General features: G+C 39.8%; 1 protein-coding gene across 1 annotated transcript; it reads right to left on the reverse strand.

Moving 5' to 3' along the window:
- Positions 1–824: 824 nt before the first annotated feature.
- On the reverse strand, positions 825–10095 carry klf6a (Kruppel-like factor 6a). Its single transcript, XM_020535763.2, has 4 exons — positions 9609–10095; positions 6377–6956; positions 3188–3311; positions 825–1951 (listed from the first exon to the last, which is right to left on the reverse strand). Exons 1-4 carry the CDS (start codon positions 9708–9710, stop codon positions 1900–1902), a joined length of 858 nt encoding a protein of 285 aa, XP_020391352.1. The 5' UTR covers positions 9711–10095; the 3' UTR covers positions 825–1899.
- Positions 10096–18323: the final 8228 nt, after the last annotated feature.

Here is an 18323-nt window from a genome sequence, read left to right on the forward strand (position 1 = left end):
TACACATGCAGAGTTTACAAAATGCCATAAATTGTCTTCAAAAAAAAAAAGCAGCTGCCTCATATGGTTTTAGCAAATAAAAAAATCATCATTGAAGGGAAGGTGTGTATGTCTCTGCCCTCAAAACCATGCATTTGTGTAAACATTATATCGTCCAACTGCATTCCTCTCCACCACCATCCCCCAGCGGGTCTGAATTTAATCAGCAGCAGTTCCTGATGTTCAAGGAATTTTTTGTGCGTTTTAAAAAAAATACTCAGTTGATTAAAATTCAGTAAGTGACTCCTGTTGGCCTTTGCGACAGTGAAATACAATGGCTTTCTGACCATGTTCACAACCCTTGCAACCTGTTTTCACATGTCTGCTAAAACGCATCTCAGGCCATCCACTGATGGGTCAAATTAAGATACTGCACTCTAGACAGCTCAATATCTAATGTGCCGAATCAGCAGGCTAACAAAAGGAAATTAGTGCTAGCAAAATGCCCCAGCGAGCCACTTTATCTGATTCATCCCATGTTAGAGTCTCTCCAATGTCACTGTTAACCATTATAAATCTTCTGTTTTACTGCATTAGGGTTATAAGCGAAAATGCTTTTCCGAATTAACAGTGCTTTACAGCCGAGCAATTTGTCATGGTCATTTTTTATGCTGAATGTACAAGGAATGTGTTACCATTAACAGCACATCAATATATATTTTTTAATAATATAAAAAACACCTTTAATAGATTTTTAATACATTATATTCAGTCAAAATAAAAAAATAAAAGAACTAATATTTAATACTTGGGTAGACAAAAATTGGCATTTAGTACTCAGAAGATTAAAGAAAAGCTTTTTTTTATTGTTTCCATGTCAAAGACAGAAAGAGGCATAGAGTACAAGATCATGTGATAGGGAGCCTTAATGGAGCCCAAGTCACCCATACCCCTGTCTGGTGACCCACATGAGATTGCTACAGTAGAGTAGCAAGGTCACTTTCATAAGGCACCATTATTTCATGTCAACAGTGCATTAACATTTAGAAACCAGAAATTAGTCCTTAGGCATAAATAAAACAAAGACCAAAATTAGCTGCTTAAGTAAATCAGTTGCTAAGCTATAGTGGTATCCAACCAAGAAAGTCCAGGCTTCCTTTATGTATCGTAACATTTGCCCAACTAGATTTTGTTTTAAACTGCACATAATTGGAATCGAATTGCAGTCCCCAATTACAAAGAATGAAAAGTGTACAATCCCCAGAATCATGCAACACCTTTCTATTTATTATGAAAGTTATAGTTGTGTTATATCCTTAATACACAGCTTATACAATGGATTACAAATTAGCTTTTTTGTAGCAAGTGAACAAGGCTACTCGACACATTGCACATTTATCTGCTGCACCAGACACCAAAAGCTCCTCTCACACGGGAAAGGGGTCAGTCTCCTGTCCAGCACCTTCTTTAAGGCGTGAATCAATGGAGACATTTGGCGGTTATCCCATCTCCAGGTTTGTCCCTCTCTCTATTTTCTCTTTCGTTCTCTCTCTCACACACACTCATCCAGCCCACTGTAATGCAATCTTACCTCACCACAAGAAAAAAATCATTGGTTCCTCATCATACAGTCAACCCAGTCAATGTTCTCAGTACACATGCTCACAGCAGAGGCTCGGCAGCCACTCATACAATTAGGTACCAGTGTACACATCTGGGAAAATACCCGAAACACCGTGCACCACAGTTGCTATGCTGCGACTCACACCAACAGTCTCTGAGAACACCCTGACAAAAAAGGCCCTGGAGGCTACTGGGTAGGGTGCAAAATGGCATGCTTTGGCTGGAGCATACGTTCCTCCTTGTGTGGCAGTTCAATTATGAAGCTGAATCGCCAACCGACCTTTTCTTTGGACACTTTCAGATGTGTCTCTTCATGTGAAGGGCCAAGTGGTCCGACCTGGAGAAACACCTGAGGAGGAGAAAGAAAAGAATTACAACCAACCGATTTTATTCGCAAAGGTTGTAAAAATGCAAATGAATTGGAATCAAACAAAATGGATCCAAACTCATATGTTCTTACATAACTCAAGTCTGTCGCTTCAAGAATATCTGTTCAGATAAAGAAACTAGCTCAAGTCATACTATTTTGGTAAAGTTTGCAAAAGTGGAACTTGCATGTTCTCGTTCCTAAGTTACTTCATTCAGCACAGACACATTTTAATTGAAAAGCCGAGCATGGCTCTTTCCTGATTAAGCTTTCTTTTCTCCTTTCAGGTAGTTCATTGTTCCTGCTTCAGTTTCAAGTGTGCTCAGCTTATAGCGGTTCCATTCATAAAACTGTGATTTTACTTTAAAGGATTATTCAAGGGAGTGCAGGTTTCAATCTCAGACTGTTTATCACTCAAATCAAATCAGAGCCTACCCTGAGATATTCCCGTTCAGTAGAGTCAAATAAAAAGTTGTTTACATATCACATTTTTAACTCTTATTTGGTCAAGCAGGAAGTTGGAGTCAACAGCTAGTGTTGTCCCTGAATGAAGGTACCTAGGTAGGGAAGAAAAATATCTACAGACTGCGTACAATGCCAGGCTGTACCAATCAATGCTGTTTGATTGCAGAATTAATGGAAATCAGTTTCAAATAAAAATAGCATTTTTCAGTAGGAGACTTTAATTATGTTGACAATAAAAATACTAAAAATGGATCCACCTTCCACATTCACTGTGTACTTTAAGTATTGCAGTGTGATTTAAAATGTTACTAAATTTGCTGCAACAATGTTACCTCCGACATTTACAATCTGTAGTTTGTGATGGTGCTGAGGAGATTCTGAGTGAAAAAGAGTGGAGTTCTGCTTGAGTACACATGTGGCACAATAGAGCTTCTGTATATTTGTGTCAGTTTTTTGTGTTGGTTGGCAAAAAAAACTAACAATTTGTTTCCAAGCTTTTTTGTACGATTTCTATTCTCTACTCAACTCATAGCTCCCTCTTTAGGGCCACTTCCTGCACGTTCTCCTTTTCCCTGTTCTTATGAAGCAACCCCGTTCTCCCAGTCAGAACTTTTCCTCAGATTCGGAGGATAGAAATGAACAAACCTGCCACTCAAAGATGGTCACAAAGTGTTGAATCCCTGTTGCGCTATGCAACAAAAATTAGCTTCTCAATGAAGGAGTGCACAGTCTGAGCAGTTTATATGTCCTTACCTGTCACAATGGGCACACTTAAATGGTTTTGCCCCTGTGTGTTTCCTGAAGTGCCTCGTAAGCTCATCACTTCGTGCAAATCGCCATTCGCAGCCTTCCCATGAACACCTGTAAGGTTTTTCACCTGTGGAGAGAAAATAAAAGCACATTATGCCATTGAACACAGTTTGAACCTACACAATAAGAAACTGCATCATTTACGACAAACAAAAATAAGTATTTTTAAAAGATGGGGAGAGCGGGTGAGCGAGAGAGAAAAAGAAGGGGGGAGTGCGGGCAGGTGAGAGGAAAAAAAGTGGGGAGAGCGGGTGAGATGAAAAATAAAGAGGGCAAGAGAGAGACGGAGACAGAGACAGAGAGAACTGACACTATATTTGCCATTTCACCTTTTACTTCAAGAGCACAAGTACAGGAATCACATTCAAATGTTATTCACATTTGAGGCCTGATGTTCAAGTTATTTACAGAATATTAATGAACGTGTCTGTTTTATGATGGCTAGGAACATAGTGAAGCATTGACAACAACAAAATTACTGACAGCTTTACTTTCACAGAATGCTAAACAGAGGGCAGTTTTCCTATGGCACTGTGTGAGAACCATTGAGAAGTAATTAAATGTCTGTATTTTATTTAATAAGCTCTGGTTTTTTTTAAAGCAGACAATTGCATTGCATATTAAGAATGAAACATTAATTAAACCCATATGCAGGGAAAGAAATTATGTAGGGAAAAAAAAAAAAATCAGCCTGGAACCATTGGGACTGTGCACACTGATGCTGTAATTGGTTTGGCATTGCAATCTTAAATAATCATCATCTCAAACTTCCTGCCACCAGGCTTCCTCAGAAATTGGGATTGGAACATTTAATCTGTCACAATATTTCCAAGTATTCGGAATTGTTAGTACAAACACATGTCCAATCTGGACAGAGATTACAGAATCTAGAACACTTACTATTGCTTTATTTTGAAGCTTTGCAACTTGGCTTCACTATTATTGCATCTTTCTGTGTGGACTGTCTAAATTTAGGTTTACATTAAGTTCAAAGGATAAGCACCAGCTTTCAGGAAGATGTATCTTTACGGCTCATTTTTACTTTTATCTTATAGATTTATAAAGGGAATAAGTTTTTTTTTTAAAATAGATATGACTTTCTCACCACTGTCATGGTGCAATAATTTGACTGGTTCAAACAGGTAAAATTTACTGTTATTGCTCTCAAACAAGTCAGCATGAAAAACTAATTCTGCCTAGTTGACAGAACTTGGGACAGAATTCAGAATACTTGATAGCAAGAATATGCAGCTAACAGAAATGAACAGAGGCAAATTGTGCCTGGATTTCTATGCATATCGGTGTTGCTCAGATCCTAACAATATGCATCACTAATTTGGGTTATTTAAGGAGCAGGAAAAATGTGCTCTACTCACATGTTGTCAATTATTCACATGTGGAGATATTAGACAATCCATGTGGCAAAGCAGAAACAGATCACAAACTGATTCAAGTATTTTTCTCACGCCACAAGGTTTCTTGAAATTCCCCCCCCCCACACACACAAAACTGCACCCCCACCAATTGAAACATAGAAACATGCTCTTCTACAGCTGATTTTAAAAACTGGGCCAGTCCTAAATCAGATGCACGGCAAGTTGACTCCCTTTCATTGCAGGGAGCATCTAGAGTATGGGCTACCAAATCAGGTCAGCAGTAGATTTGATAGTGTTGCTGGGTCAAAAACCTGGAACCCCCATCCTAAGGGCATTGTGGGTCTACCCACAGCTTACAGACTGCAGCGGTTCAAGAAGGTAGCTCACTGCCACCACCTTCTCAAGGGCAACTAAACATATACCATAAATGAGAGATAGTAGGAACTGCAGATGCTGGAGAATCCGAGACCAGAAGGTGCAGGGCTGGATGAACACAGCAGGCCATGCAGCACCATAAATGCACTGATGACTACATCCCATGTGTTTCTTAAAAAAACAATAGAAAAGAATTTGCATTCCTTTCAGCAGCACTCTCTTTAGAGTAAAAATAAAACATTACACTACAAATGGCTTAAAAGCTGGTCTAAGTGTTAGGTTGACATTTAGCACTTTAGTTGGTGGTATGGCTAACATGTTGCCAATAATTTCCTGTTCTCCCCTCATTGTATTAGATCCCCAGGCTGCCACGTTTTATTCATTCTGCAGAAGGCGAATGATTAGAATGTTCTCTCAGCTCACGACCTATGGTGATCCATGACTACAGCAAATAATTTGGCAACGCACAACAAGCGCCACCTCTGCACTCATTGTGGGTGGTGCAATTGCTACCAGTGAGCCGTACTTTTTGCACGGATCTCAGGCACAATGAGATTGCAATTAGGAATGGACCAAAAGAAAATAATCTCATGGCCCATCCATGAATGGATCAAAAGGGGATGCAGCGACAATTGTTTTATTCTTTCTCAGCCATCAACCAATTGAAAGACTCTATGGCAAAAGAGTACTCTGACAGACTGCTCGACATTCTTCGTAGAAAGAAAACTGCCAAGTCTAAATGTCAATGGAAGCTGGAATTCAGACGTGGGTCCTTTAGTTGACAGTCTAAGACTTCAACAGTCCTCCCACTGAACTGGCTCTTGCCATTTAAAACATATACAAAACAAGACAATAAAAGATCATGATTAGGCCCTCTTAAGGAAGATGTACACTGCTTTGAATTAGCTGGCAACTAACAAACAGATTTAATTCGGTGTTTACAGCAAAAACTTGAAGAATCTGATGAAATCCATCAACACAAAATAATCATTCCTCCCTCCAACCAGTGCAGAAACTGGTGCTCATATAAAGCACACATTCACCTGTTCACGTTACAGCTTCTTTTGCACCAACCATAGAATAGCAGAATTATACAGCACAGAAGGGGACCATTTGGTCTATTGTCCCTCTGCTTTTTCAAAGAATGGCCTAATTAGTCTCAATCCCCTGCTCATGACACATAGGCATGCAAATATTTCAAACTATAAACAGGGCACGTTCAGCAACATTCTGTGAGCAGCTCACGCACGAAACTTGAAATATGAACAGCATGTGCATGCAATCCACTGCGTTCACTTCTTAAGGTGAAAAGAAGAAACTAACATTGGGAAAGCTACATCGGTTCTCATCTTTCTGCATTCTTACATAATGGTGAGCTAACCTGTGTGAGTACGTTGATGTGCTTTTAGATGCGAACTTTTGGTGTAAACTTTCCTACATCCATCGAAATTACATTGATGAATCCTTCTCCTCCCATCGGGTGATGCTTCCCCGTTTACAGGACTAGATTTTTCCAACGATTTTGTAGCATTTCCACCACGACTTTTAACTGGTGTACTCAGCTCTGGAATGGTTGCTTGCAAGTTGGTCCACAGCTGCGGAGAAGACTCCTTAGTTAACTCTGGAGACGATGGCGGAGTGGACAGAACCGGAGAGTTTACAGTTTCAGAATTTGCCAGAACAGTACTTAAGGGATTTGAGGCATAATTTAAAGTGGGCGAGAGCTCCTCTGAACTGTCCAATGACTCACTGCTTGCATCGGAGCTCAAGCTGTTGGTCTCCAGGTTCTGACTCTCCTGGGTCTCCTCTTCCAATAAGCCTGCATTCTTCTTGTCAGTTTCATCCTTGTCCCCACAGACCATAATGATCTTGCTCAAGATGTCATCCTGTCCATCAAATCTAAACTCAGAAGCCGAGACATAAGGCTCACTTTGAAGGTACCGCTCCAACTCTAGGCAAGTCTGCAAGGAAGGAATATATGAAGGTTACTAAAGGGGTCAATTCCCAAAAAGACCCTCTCCACATCTCTGTTGTCAATAGTTAATGAATTACTTTGACTGGTTCTCATTCCAGTTTTACTTGTAAATACACAAATGCAAGTAAATCTACTTGTATGACAGCTTTGTTGTAAGATAATTGTAAATGTTGAAAGATGTATGGAACTTTTAAATTAACATTATATGTTCAGATTATAATTTTAAAATATCCATGCAATAATTTCAATCAATCATTGAAAGCAGCTACAACACCCACTCAGCTTCAATACGTAATCTATGATATTTCAGTGATAGCGACACTTGACGTTTTCAACCACCAATTCAAATTATTGCGCCAAAATGGGAGGTCCTCTATTTAGCATCTAACTTGTCATTAAGAATTCCCCCATACTTTTAATATACGCAAAATGTCTTTTATGCAATTTTGTTTTTGCTGCGAGATTCTGATCCAATGCAAATGACTGAATTGATTAAACATTCACTTTTTTTAAAAAAGGAAAGCTTCTGGTGCATGGTGTAACTGACAACAGAAATCCATATTTAGTAAGGCTGACTTGCAGGCTGTGCTGGATTCAAAAGTACAGGCGTGCTTGTGAAGCTACCAGAGAACCACAGCTTCCTGTATGTGTGGAAACACAACCTTTCAGCTTTTTCAAAGAATTTCAAGCACAGCACACAAAATGGATTTCAGCAGCAAACAGTCAAACCGAGAGCCCTTGGCCTGGTTCACCTTCATTGTATGCTGACTAAAATGTCAATTAGAAAAAAAAGTGTAGGAAAGTGCTCCTCAACAGGATGCAGGATAGGAAATTACTCTGGAATGCTCTTGGGAAGTCCCATAGTGCAGAGTGCAAAACATTTTTTTTCTCTCTCTCTCCATGGGTATCTTTGGCCAATAACATTGAGAGAACTCACTATGAGTCACTGTACTACAATCTCCAGTCCAGAGGATACTTCCTATATGTTTCCACCATCTGCCCAAGTTCCCCTCCAACCGAAAAAAAATGCAGAAAATTAATGCCAGGATGGCGTGAGCAACAATATCAACCCCTAACCACCTCCCCCGCCACCATACTGGCGTTTACCACAAATTGCTTGGCTCAGCATTTATCACCGTGCACACGAACAAATGAATCAATACCGGAAGCTCTTTAAGGAAAAAATGAAACTAAACATAAATAAAGATTAATTTGCATTTGAGATTTCGACATCCAATGAGATCACAGATGGAAAATATCTCCTAATATGATCGTCGTTCAAAGTTGCTAGATTCAAATAATTTGATTACTCGATCTTTAGCATTAGATTCCCAGTCTGCAGTTTATCTGGCGCAAATCCAAGCACTTTCTTTTGCCCACAAAAACAACTTTAAATTACTAGTTGTTGGAGGTTGTGCTTTAGAGTGGACTTCAAAGATATCCGATCTGGCATTATTTATCTATCAGGACAATACAAGTTCCTCATTTTAGTATTTCACAATGCCTGATCCTCACATGCAATTTATGCTCTGGTCAATATTCAGAGTGAGAAAATTTACTGCAGTCTATTGTTCCAGGAAATATCTCATGAATGTGTTTATATTAATTTCTTTACAAGAAAGTACATTTTCCATCGATTGTAAAATTGGGAAAGTCGTGTTCAACACTCCCGTCTATCCCTCCAAAGCTTCCAGTAAACCTATCCGAAACAAGACCAAACTCTAGGTTGTAGTAAAAATGTCTCTCAGGGATAAGCAAGGACGAGTTTGGCCGTCCGCCCAAACCCAAATGCCTGAAGGAAACTACTTGGATCGATTTCAATCACGTACTGAATGTTTCAGCTTCTTTTGAAGAACAGGGGGGATGTGCTGGGGGCGGGGGGGGGGGGGTGGGGGAGTAGCAGCGGAGTGTGTTGGGGGGGGTGGGGGGAAACGCAGACAATTATACAACGCAGGATCTTTAAACAAACCGTCCACATACATTTCAACTTTGTTCAAATCATTCCTGCTCCTCAGCGAGTATTTGAACTGGGTTTATCTTTTACTATTCTTATGATAATTGCTGTTATCTCCAGAGAAACATCACAGCAAGTTACTTAAACAGCATTCCTTTCAATTACGTTTGCAAATAACGAGAATAAAAATCACCACGTCTGGCAAGTCTCCTGATTAGGGATTTACTGTGGTGTTCAAAAAAAAGTATAATCCAACAAATCCAGAAATTGCTAATCGCTCCTGTTAGCGCCGCTCTAACTCTTGTTTGGGAGGTTCGGCGAGTTGACAATAGCCAATACAGCTCTAAAGTTTTTTTTTAAACACTTGGCAATTTGACAGTTGCTGCAACTGGCAAATTTGAGTCAGAGGACTGGAGTTTGCTACAAGTACTCCAATACATATTTGCTTCATGCAGAACAGTATAGCCCTAATTCCACCTCCCGAGTTTACCACCCCCCACCACGGTTCAACAGTACGTTTCAGACACATGCAAAAAAAAACATTGAGTACCAAAGTATGAGAAACCGGGTAGACTTCAATTTCCATTGAGAATCACCACTGAGCAGCACAAATGCATGTCATGTTGCAGGTCGCACACAAAAAGCAAAATGCTGTTTTTTTTTTAAAATAACTATAATATTCACCTGCTGCCAGTATTCTTCAAGTGATGCCAGACCTGAAAAGTAGCCAGTGTCGTGCACAATCTGAAGCTCTTGAAAAATGCTGCATCTCGGTAGAACATCCATACTGTCTGCCTCTGAAGTGGAGTTGCTGGTATTTCTTTCACAAAATGATTCAAAAAGCGGAAGGCTTTCTCTCCGCTCTCTCCTCCGAAATACCGTTCAGAGTTATCTCAGCGAAATAAAAAAAGGAAAAAAAAAAAAGAGGAAAAAAAGGGGGGAGGCAAAAAAAGAGACAACACGCAAGGTCAGCTTGCAGCAAAGGAGATATCCAGAAACCAGCTCGTCCAAGTCAAGGAGCCTAGTGCAGAACGAGCAAGAGGAGATGAAGTGAGAGCCACCCTTCTCTCACACTCACTCATATAACATGTACACACCGTCAGCGCAGCGCCGCTTCACTTCCCTATTGAGAGCCAGAACCCAGCTAAGCAGAGACAGCGTCAGCACCCCCTCTCCTCTCTGGCCCTCCCTCCCCCCACAGAGAGCGCCCCCCCCCCCCCCCCCCCTGCGAAGCAGCCGCCGCCGCCGCCGCCACCACGTGATCACTCCGGGACGCAACCGCCCCGCCCCCCTCCGTTCCGCTCCATCCCGCAGCCAATCGCGCCGCGCCCGCACGGCGCCGCGTGCATGAGGTCATGGCCGTCCAATGAGGGCACTCGAGGCAAACGGGCCTCCCCAACCTTTCCATTCCCCCTCACTGCAGCGGCGCGCGGCCCGGCGGCGGAATGTTACGACGCTTCTCATTGGCGGTTGTTCGCCCCGCCCCCTTCCCCGTTCTCGATTGGTGTTGAGTCAGGCAGGCTATTTTTAGCAGGGTATATAAAGGCGAGAGGGCAGAGCGACGGGCTTCGTAGTAGCGCTCAATTGCGCTGCGCTGCAGACGGGGAGCGCTGTGAGCTGGTACTAGGCTGCAAACAGGAAAAGAGCAGTGCTAATCCCAGGCTAGGCACTAAACGCAGCTACTTAAGTGACCGCGTGTGCCCCAAAGCTCTCCAATTCATTTATATGTTTCCTTGTAAAACTTTGCACTTTATATCTTTCTTTGCAAAACTTTACGTTTTAATTTCGCAATAAGAATAAATGCCAAGTTTTTTTGTCTCTGCTTCTGGCTGGTTGTCTTTTTATTGCTATCACCTTTGAAAAAGGGTTTTTTTAAACATTGCTTGTTAGGCACCAAGAGTTTTGGAATTTCCCATCGCAAGTTCATTTAAAGTAGCTCGAGTCCGTTCATTCTTCATTTTGTCCAATTTTCATCCCACACCAGTGGAATAGCATCATGCAAACTTGGTCAAATGTTCTTGTATGCATTTGCGCTGTGTGTAGAAATGTTTGTGTGTTCTGCGTGTGTTTGGGAAACCTGCACCGCATTAAGCAAATTATGCTGCAAAACAAAAAAAACATGGTTGTGACTAACCTAACGTGCATCTGTTCTCTACTTCCTCCATAAGTGGCCAACATAATTTTGGCTGGCTTTCCTATTGAGTTACGTGGACAGTGTAAACCCAGGCCATAGGGGGACTCAGTTCACCAGACTGCCTCTGATCTGACCTGATTTCAACATTTTCTGATGAAATTGTGGTAATGCTTAGCCAAATATGGGAGGTGCGTTACAGATAGGGTGATGGATGATGTCATGTATTTCTTAATATTTGCATCCTTGGTGTTCAGTGCAGCCATTCATAGCATGTGGGGAGCTAATATCTAAATAGAGTTTTTTGGCCACTGTCTTTGAATTTGTTCTTTTTTTTATGGTAGCCTGAGAAAATCTACATCCTGAAAGAAAATGCTCAGCAAATCTCCCCCCCCACCCCCAACTCCATTTGTGCCAGCAGGTCCATATTATACTGGACAGCCAATCTTATATTTAAATAATCCTCAAATGGGACATCCCTGAAATGTCAGGAGTGCAGAAAATACCTCCCTGTTAGCCATCCCAGACCCCTAATACTTTTAATCTTGATGCACAGAAAAGATCTGTAAAAGGCAAATCTGATTTAGGATTTTAAATACAGAGAATTGACTGGTACAATTTGCAATTTGTGAAATTTGTACAGGTGTTATTAATTTTGCTCTTGAGATATTGTGTGCACTTCTTTATAGCCCATTATAGAAAGAATATTACAGTCATGAGGGTGTGCAAAGTATTGAGTATGATGATACAGTAATAAGAAATTTTATTTATGAAGAACCAAATAATAAAATCTAAGGAATAGTTAAGTATTATAGAATGAAAGATTTGCGTTTATACAAAATCTAGCACAACCAAGTGCTACATGCAAATTGAGTACTTTTGAAGGGTAGTCAGTGTTTTAGAATAAGCTTGACAACCAGTTAATACACAGTCATATTCCCAGAACAACAATGTGGTAATGACCAAATAAGTTGTTATTTTTGTGTGCTATTGACTAAGGCTAAAATATTGGCCAGGGCACTGGGGAGAACTCTCCTACTTGTCTTCAAAATAGTGTCATGGATTTTTTTTAGGCATATGAGAAAGGGTTGATCGAAAATAGGACCGAAAACTGTGGAAAGGGAAACCTTGATCCTTTTTGAATATGATGATGTGAATTTTAAAGATGAGGTTTTGGAAGACAAGATATTAATTCATAAACATTGTAATGGTTGCTGAATGAGACTTGGTGTAGGTGGCATAAGTAGAGTTTTGAATAAAATGAAATGTTATGGGGATTGGTGGTATGGAGGACAATTGGGAGTTTAGTTTGAAGATAGGAAAGGCATTGGATTAGAGATTTTTTGGCTGCTGGGGTGAGGTAGGGATGGACAATACCATAGATGTAGAGGTTTTTCCAATAAAGAGAGGATGATTTCAGAAGCTGAAGTCTGAGTCAAGTAGGGCGCTGAAATTGTGAAAAGTCTGTTTCAAACTAAGAGTCTCGAGTAAATCAGTCGGAATTTTTGACAAAAGAATGAACTTCAAAATAGGTGCTGAAGACAATGACCTTCCTTCACTAACATTTTATGATGGTAGGATCATAGATTCATAGAGTCCCTACATTGTGGAAGTAGGCCATTCGGCCTATCGAATCTACATAGACCCTCTGAAGAGCATCCCACCCTCTTACAATATCCCTGTAACCCTGCATTCCCATGGCTGATCCACATGATCTGCACATCTTTGGACTAATGGAGAAAACCGGAGCACCTGGAGGAAACCCACACAAACATGGGGAGAACACGCAAACACCAAATCAACAGACATAGACCCATAGAGTCATACAGCAAGGAAGCAGAGCCTATAGTCCAACCAGTCCAAGCCGACCATAATCCTAAACTAAACTCGTCTCACCTGTCTGTGCTTGGCCCATATCCCTCCAAGCATTTCTTATCCAAATGTCTTTAAAATGTTGTAACTGTACCCTCAACCATTGCTTCCTTTTGAAGGTCATTCCACACACAAACCATTCTCTGAGTAAAAAAAATGCCCCTCATGTCTTTTTTTAAATCTTTCTCCTCTCACCTTAAAAATATGCCCCCGGTTTTGAAATCCATCACCTTTGTGACAAGACACCTGCCAATCATCTTAACTATATCCCTCCTGATTTTATAAACCTATATAATGTCACCCCTCAACCTCCTACACTTCAGGAAAACAAAGGTCCCAGACTATCCAGCCTCTCCTTATTACTCAACCCTTCATTCCCAGCAACATCTTGGTAAACCACTTCTGAAACCTCTCCAGCTTAATAATAACCTTCCTATAACAGGGCAACCAGAATTGGACAGAGTACTCCAGAAGGGACCTCACCAATGTTCTCTACAACCTCAAAAATGAAATCCCAATTCCTATACTCAGACATCTGAGCAATGAATGTAAGTGCGCTAAACACCTTCTTAATCACTCTGACTACATGTGACATAAGCTTCAAAGGTTAATGTACCTGAACCCCTAGGTCTCACTGTTCTACAACATGACCGAAAGCCCTACTTTTAGTTGTATAAGTTCTTCCCTTGTTTGTCTTGCCAAAATGCAATAGCTTGCATTTATCCAAATAAAACTCCATCTGCCACTCCTCAGCCTATTGACTCAATTGATCGAGAACTCTTTGTAATCTTAGATAAACTTCTTCACTGTCCACTCTACCTCCAATTTTGTTGTCATCCACAAACTTACTAATCATGCCTTCTATATTTTCATCAAAATCATTTCTATAAATGACAAATAAAAGTGGACCCAGCATCTATCCCTGTGGAACACTGCTGGTCACAGGCCTCCAGTTTCGAAAAACAATCCTCCACCGTCACTCTCTGTCTCCTGCTGTTAAGCCAATTTTGTATCCAGTTGGCAAGCTCACCTTGAATCCTGTGTGATCTAACCCTATAATTAGTTCACCATGCGAAACCTTGCCAAAGGATTTACTAAAGTCCAAGTAAACAATGTCTACTGCTCGGCCCTCATCAATCTTCTTGGTTACTTCCTCAAAAAACTCAATCAAGTTTGTAAGACATGAGTTCCTTCACACAAAACCTTGCTGACTATCCCTAATCATTCCTTCTTCTCCAAATCCAAATAAATCCTATCTTTCAGAATCACATCCAACAACATACCCACCACCGAAGTCAGACTCGCAGGTATATGGTTCCTAGGCCTCTTCTTACAACCCTGCGTAAACAAAAGCACAACATTAACCACCCTCTAGTCCTCTGGCACCTCACCTGGAGTTATAGATTATAGAAATATTTCTGCAAGGAGCCCTGCAATTTCATCCCTAACTTCCCAGGATACACTAGATCAGATCCCAGAGATTTATCCACCTTTATTTTTTCTAAGACCTCTAGCACTTCTTCTGTATTGTGAACTGTCTTCAAAACGTCAATATTTATATCCCTGAGTCACTTGAGGGTGAAATCAAACCCAGATCCCTGGCACTGTGTTGAAAACAAAAATGCTGGAGATCACAGCATGTCAGGCAGCATCTGTGGACAGACAGTAAGCTAACATTTCGAGTCTAGATGACTCTTCATCAGAGCTGGCACCCTGGCACTTTGAAGCTAACCACTGAACTACCATACCACTAATGGACTCCAAGCTTTCTTCACTCCACCAGCTTTGGTATGCTGTAACTTATAAATCTCTTCCCCTAGCCACCAAATGTATTCATGCTTTCAACTGTCTAAGTCTTAAAATCTGGATTTTCTTCCCTACCAGGTTTGCCTTTCTACCAGTCCTCCTTTTAAGAGCTTTCTTAAAACTTTTTGTCTAAGCTTTTAGTCTCCTTTTAATATGTGGGTTGTTGCGAAGAAAAGTTTTGATACACATAATAGTAAAGGATTGTTTTCAGTTGTTTGGAAATTGTAATGAAGGGAGCATAAACTCAGGATTATCACTGTAGTTCATCAAAGCTTTGAGAGCATGCAATGCAGTGTTAAGATTAGCCATTGTGGTAGTTTACTTTTATATATGTTTATAGGAAATGTGTGTCACTGCCTAGGCCAGTTTTTATTGCCCTACCTCAATTACTTTCGAGAATCTGGTGGTGAGCTGCCTTCTTGAAACGCTGCAGTCCTTGGAGTGTGTAGATACTCCTACAAAACTGTTTGGAAGAAGCTCCAGAATTTTGACTCAGCGACAGTGAAGGAACAGTGGTATATTTTCAAGTCAGGGTGGTATGTGACTTGGAGAGGAACTTGCAGGTCATAGTCTTCCCATGCATCAGCTGCCCTTGTCCTTCATTGACAGCTGTGTCTTCAGGTGACTAGGCACTAAATTCTGGAAATTTTGTCATAATCCCCTCTGACTCCCTCCATTTCACTCTTCTGCTGCTTACATTCTATCTCTTCAACCAAAATTTGATCATCTATCTAAACATTTTATGTGACGTGGTAACATTTTGTCGAATTACACTCATGTTTTAATATTAATGATGCTCCAGTATCACAAGACACTTAAAGTCATTCTCAAGCAAAGTCTCAATTGGATCTTTTATTTTAAAATGAAGAATGAAGTACATTGCCTACAAGGAGACTTGTGCTGTACTTTTAATTTCCACTGACATTGGGATTCTATCAAATAAGACACTGTAATGCAAATAAAGCTGGTCTATCAAGATTTAAAAAAAAAAACGATGTTTAGCTTTTATAAACACTTTCATTGGAAGACGATTTCTGTATGAGCAATGATGTGTTGACTAATAAAAAGGAAAGGGAATAAATAAAGACTTTTAACTTTGCACAGTCATCAATGCAGATTCCAATTTCCAAGGCCCTTAGTGTACCCTTCAACTTCTGTCAATAATGCAGCAATAAAAGATTTTCTATATTTGAAAAGAATGAACACCCCTTTAATCTATGATATTAAAAAAAGTTTCAGTAGTATAGCTCACTGAATTTATAATCCATTTAGTGTTATATGTAAGATTTATGTTCAGTAAAATTTATATGTAAATATAAGAGGATAAGGAATAGTCATTTTATTTGAAGGAATTTGAATATCTCAGGAATCTGAATATCTCAGGAATCATTCCTGTCTGGATGGTAACATTGTTTTTTCCATGTTGACCCAATTTTAAGCAAGGTGTGGACTGAATTTCAATTTTATCTGTATAATAAAAATCAATGAGTGGTGTCCCTATCTATAATATCAATTGCTTCTCCACAATTTTGCCAGTTATGCTTGGAACTAAGGTCATTTGGGTCAAATACAATAGAAACTGGCTTCAGAAGATGATTACAATGTAGAAGTCTTTCATTATGTTTTTTATATTTATTGATGAGCAAAGGTATATTGATTTATTTCTCTTCTGGATATTGTCAATGGGTGATGAAGAAAGGTTTCATTATCACAGTTCACTTGAAACGTTTGTGATGAGTTCATTGCAGTCAGTTCAGGTACAATAGATAAACCACTCACAATGCCCTGTTTACATCTCCTCACAATGGGTAGCACCACCAGTGATACCATGTAACAAGAGGCGCCAACTGAGGCTGACTGACAGATGTCAGTTGGAAATCAGTTAGCCTAACCGTATGACAGGTTACAAATATTGACCTCCAACTGCCTGTATGTCTATATTGCAGTGCCTTCAGATTCATATTCAATTTGATAAAGAGAGGTTGCTGTAGCCTCTAAGGTAACCACATTCATAATGGTAAAAATGCACATTGCAAATGTGTTCAAGCTCCATTGCAACAACAATGTTGCAATTACATGCATAAAATTAATTGAAGTAGCAATAATCAGGTTCATGCTGTGATTGAAACCTTTCAGTTTAAAGGCTGGTAATTTCTGAAAAATTTTGACACTGTCTGTGATAGACTTATTGATATAAGACAATGTGTATTGGCATAATATAGACTTTAAGAAAGAAAAATATTGACATAGTTACAGTAACAAATGAACCATCAACTTACTATTGAGGCTTCAAAATAATTTTCTTTGAGACTGTTTGTATATCTAGCATGTAACATTATGTCAGGGAACAATCCTGATACTGCACTCCTTTAGCGATTGACTTTGATGCTTCTTATATCTTCAGGGAACAACGGTGAGCAAAAAACCATTGAATGCAAAACGGAGGAGATCATGAAGACCATTTTACAAAGACATTTTCTTTTTCAGTTTTTTTCTTCTTTTTCATTGAGAAATCAAAAGAAAAATTGGAGTTGACAAAACGTATAGAGTAGATTTGATTCCTAAACTCTTCCCCCTTCCTCAGTGGCACGAAAAAATATGGTATTTAACTTCTTGAGATAGTAGGAACTGCAGATGCTGGAGAATCTGTGATAACAAGGTGTAGAGCTGGATGAACACAGCAGGACAAGCAGCATCAGAGGAGCAGGAAGGCTGACGTTTCGGGCCTAGACCCTTCTTCTTTTGTGGGTGTGACAGCTTCACTGACTTTGGACTAAGGACAACAAATTCGTTAAGGGTGAGAATCTTCGATGGCTGTCCAGTACACCTCTGGAAGATGTCCACGTTCAGATGTCAAGTGAGGAAACTAAGAAACACTGTTATCTCTTTCACAGTACAATAATATTTTAACATTCATTTCAATTCTTATACTAAGAATTAAAGTTTTAAAGTAAAGCTCAATTTACTAGAGACTATCATTCACGTGTCTGTACACTTTATTGGATTTTCACTCAGAACCTTGGCAGCAGCTGTGTTCATACTATAAATTGTTTTTTCCAAATGTCCTGAGGCAATATTTCCGTTTTACTTTTGAATGTCAGTAATTTTGGTGTAATGTAATGCGTGCTTATAGTATTATCTAAATAACACTTTTAAAACAGATTTAAATAACTTACTGGGCTGTGAGTTTAACAGCAAAGCTGATTCATTGATAATTTTAAATAGCTTCTCTACAAGCAGAACTCCTGTTTGAATAGTAAATATTTAGGATTTTTCAATGGCATAATGGGTAAGTACATTTTATTTTGGGCTGTTACCAGGCTATGTTACCAAGAAGGTCCTGAGTTCATTTTCACATGAGCTAATTTGCAAATCAAGAGAAGAAAGCTAAAATTCTCCTTAATGTCATTTCCTATGGAGAGTCAGGGAAAAAAATTCAGTAAGAGGCTGTACCATTCAGTGACCCCTCTGGGAAATATGCAAACATGGGACAGAAGTGGGATTAACTATGTTAGCAGCTAGTCATCCGAAACTCAAAATCAAGGCATCCATGTAAGGAAAGAACTATTTTAACTGAGCTGCCAGGACCT

This window comes from Rhincodon typus, chromosome 2 (assembly GCF_021869965.1).
Source record: "Rhincodon typus isolate 14 chromosome 2, sRhiTyp1.1, whole genome shotgun sequence".
In the NCBI taxonomy this organism is placed as follows: domain Eukaryota; kingdom Metazoa; phylum Chordata; class Chondrichthyes; order Orectolobiformes; family Rhincodontidae; genus Rhincodon; species Rhincodon typus.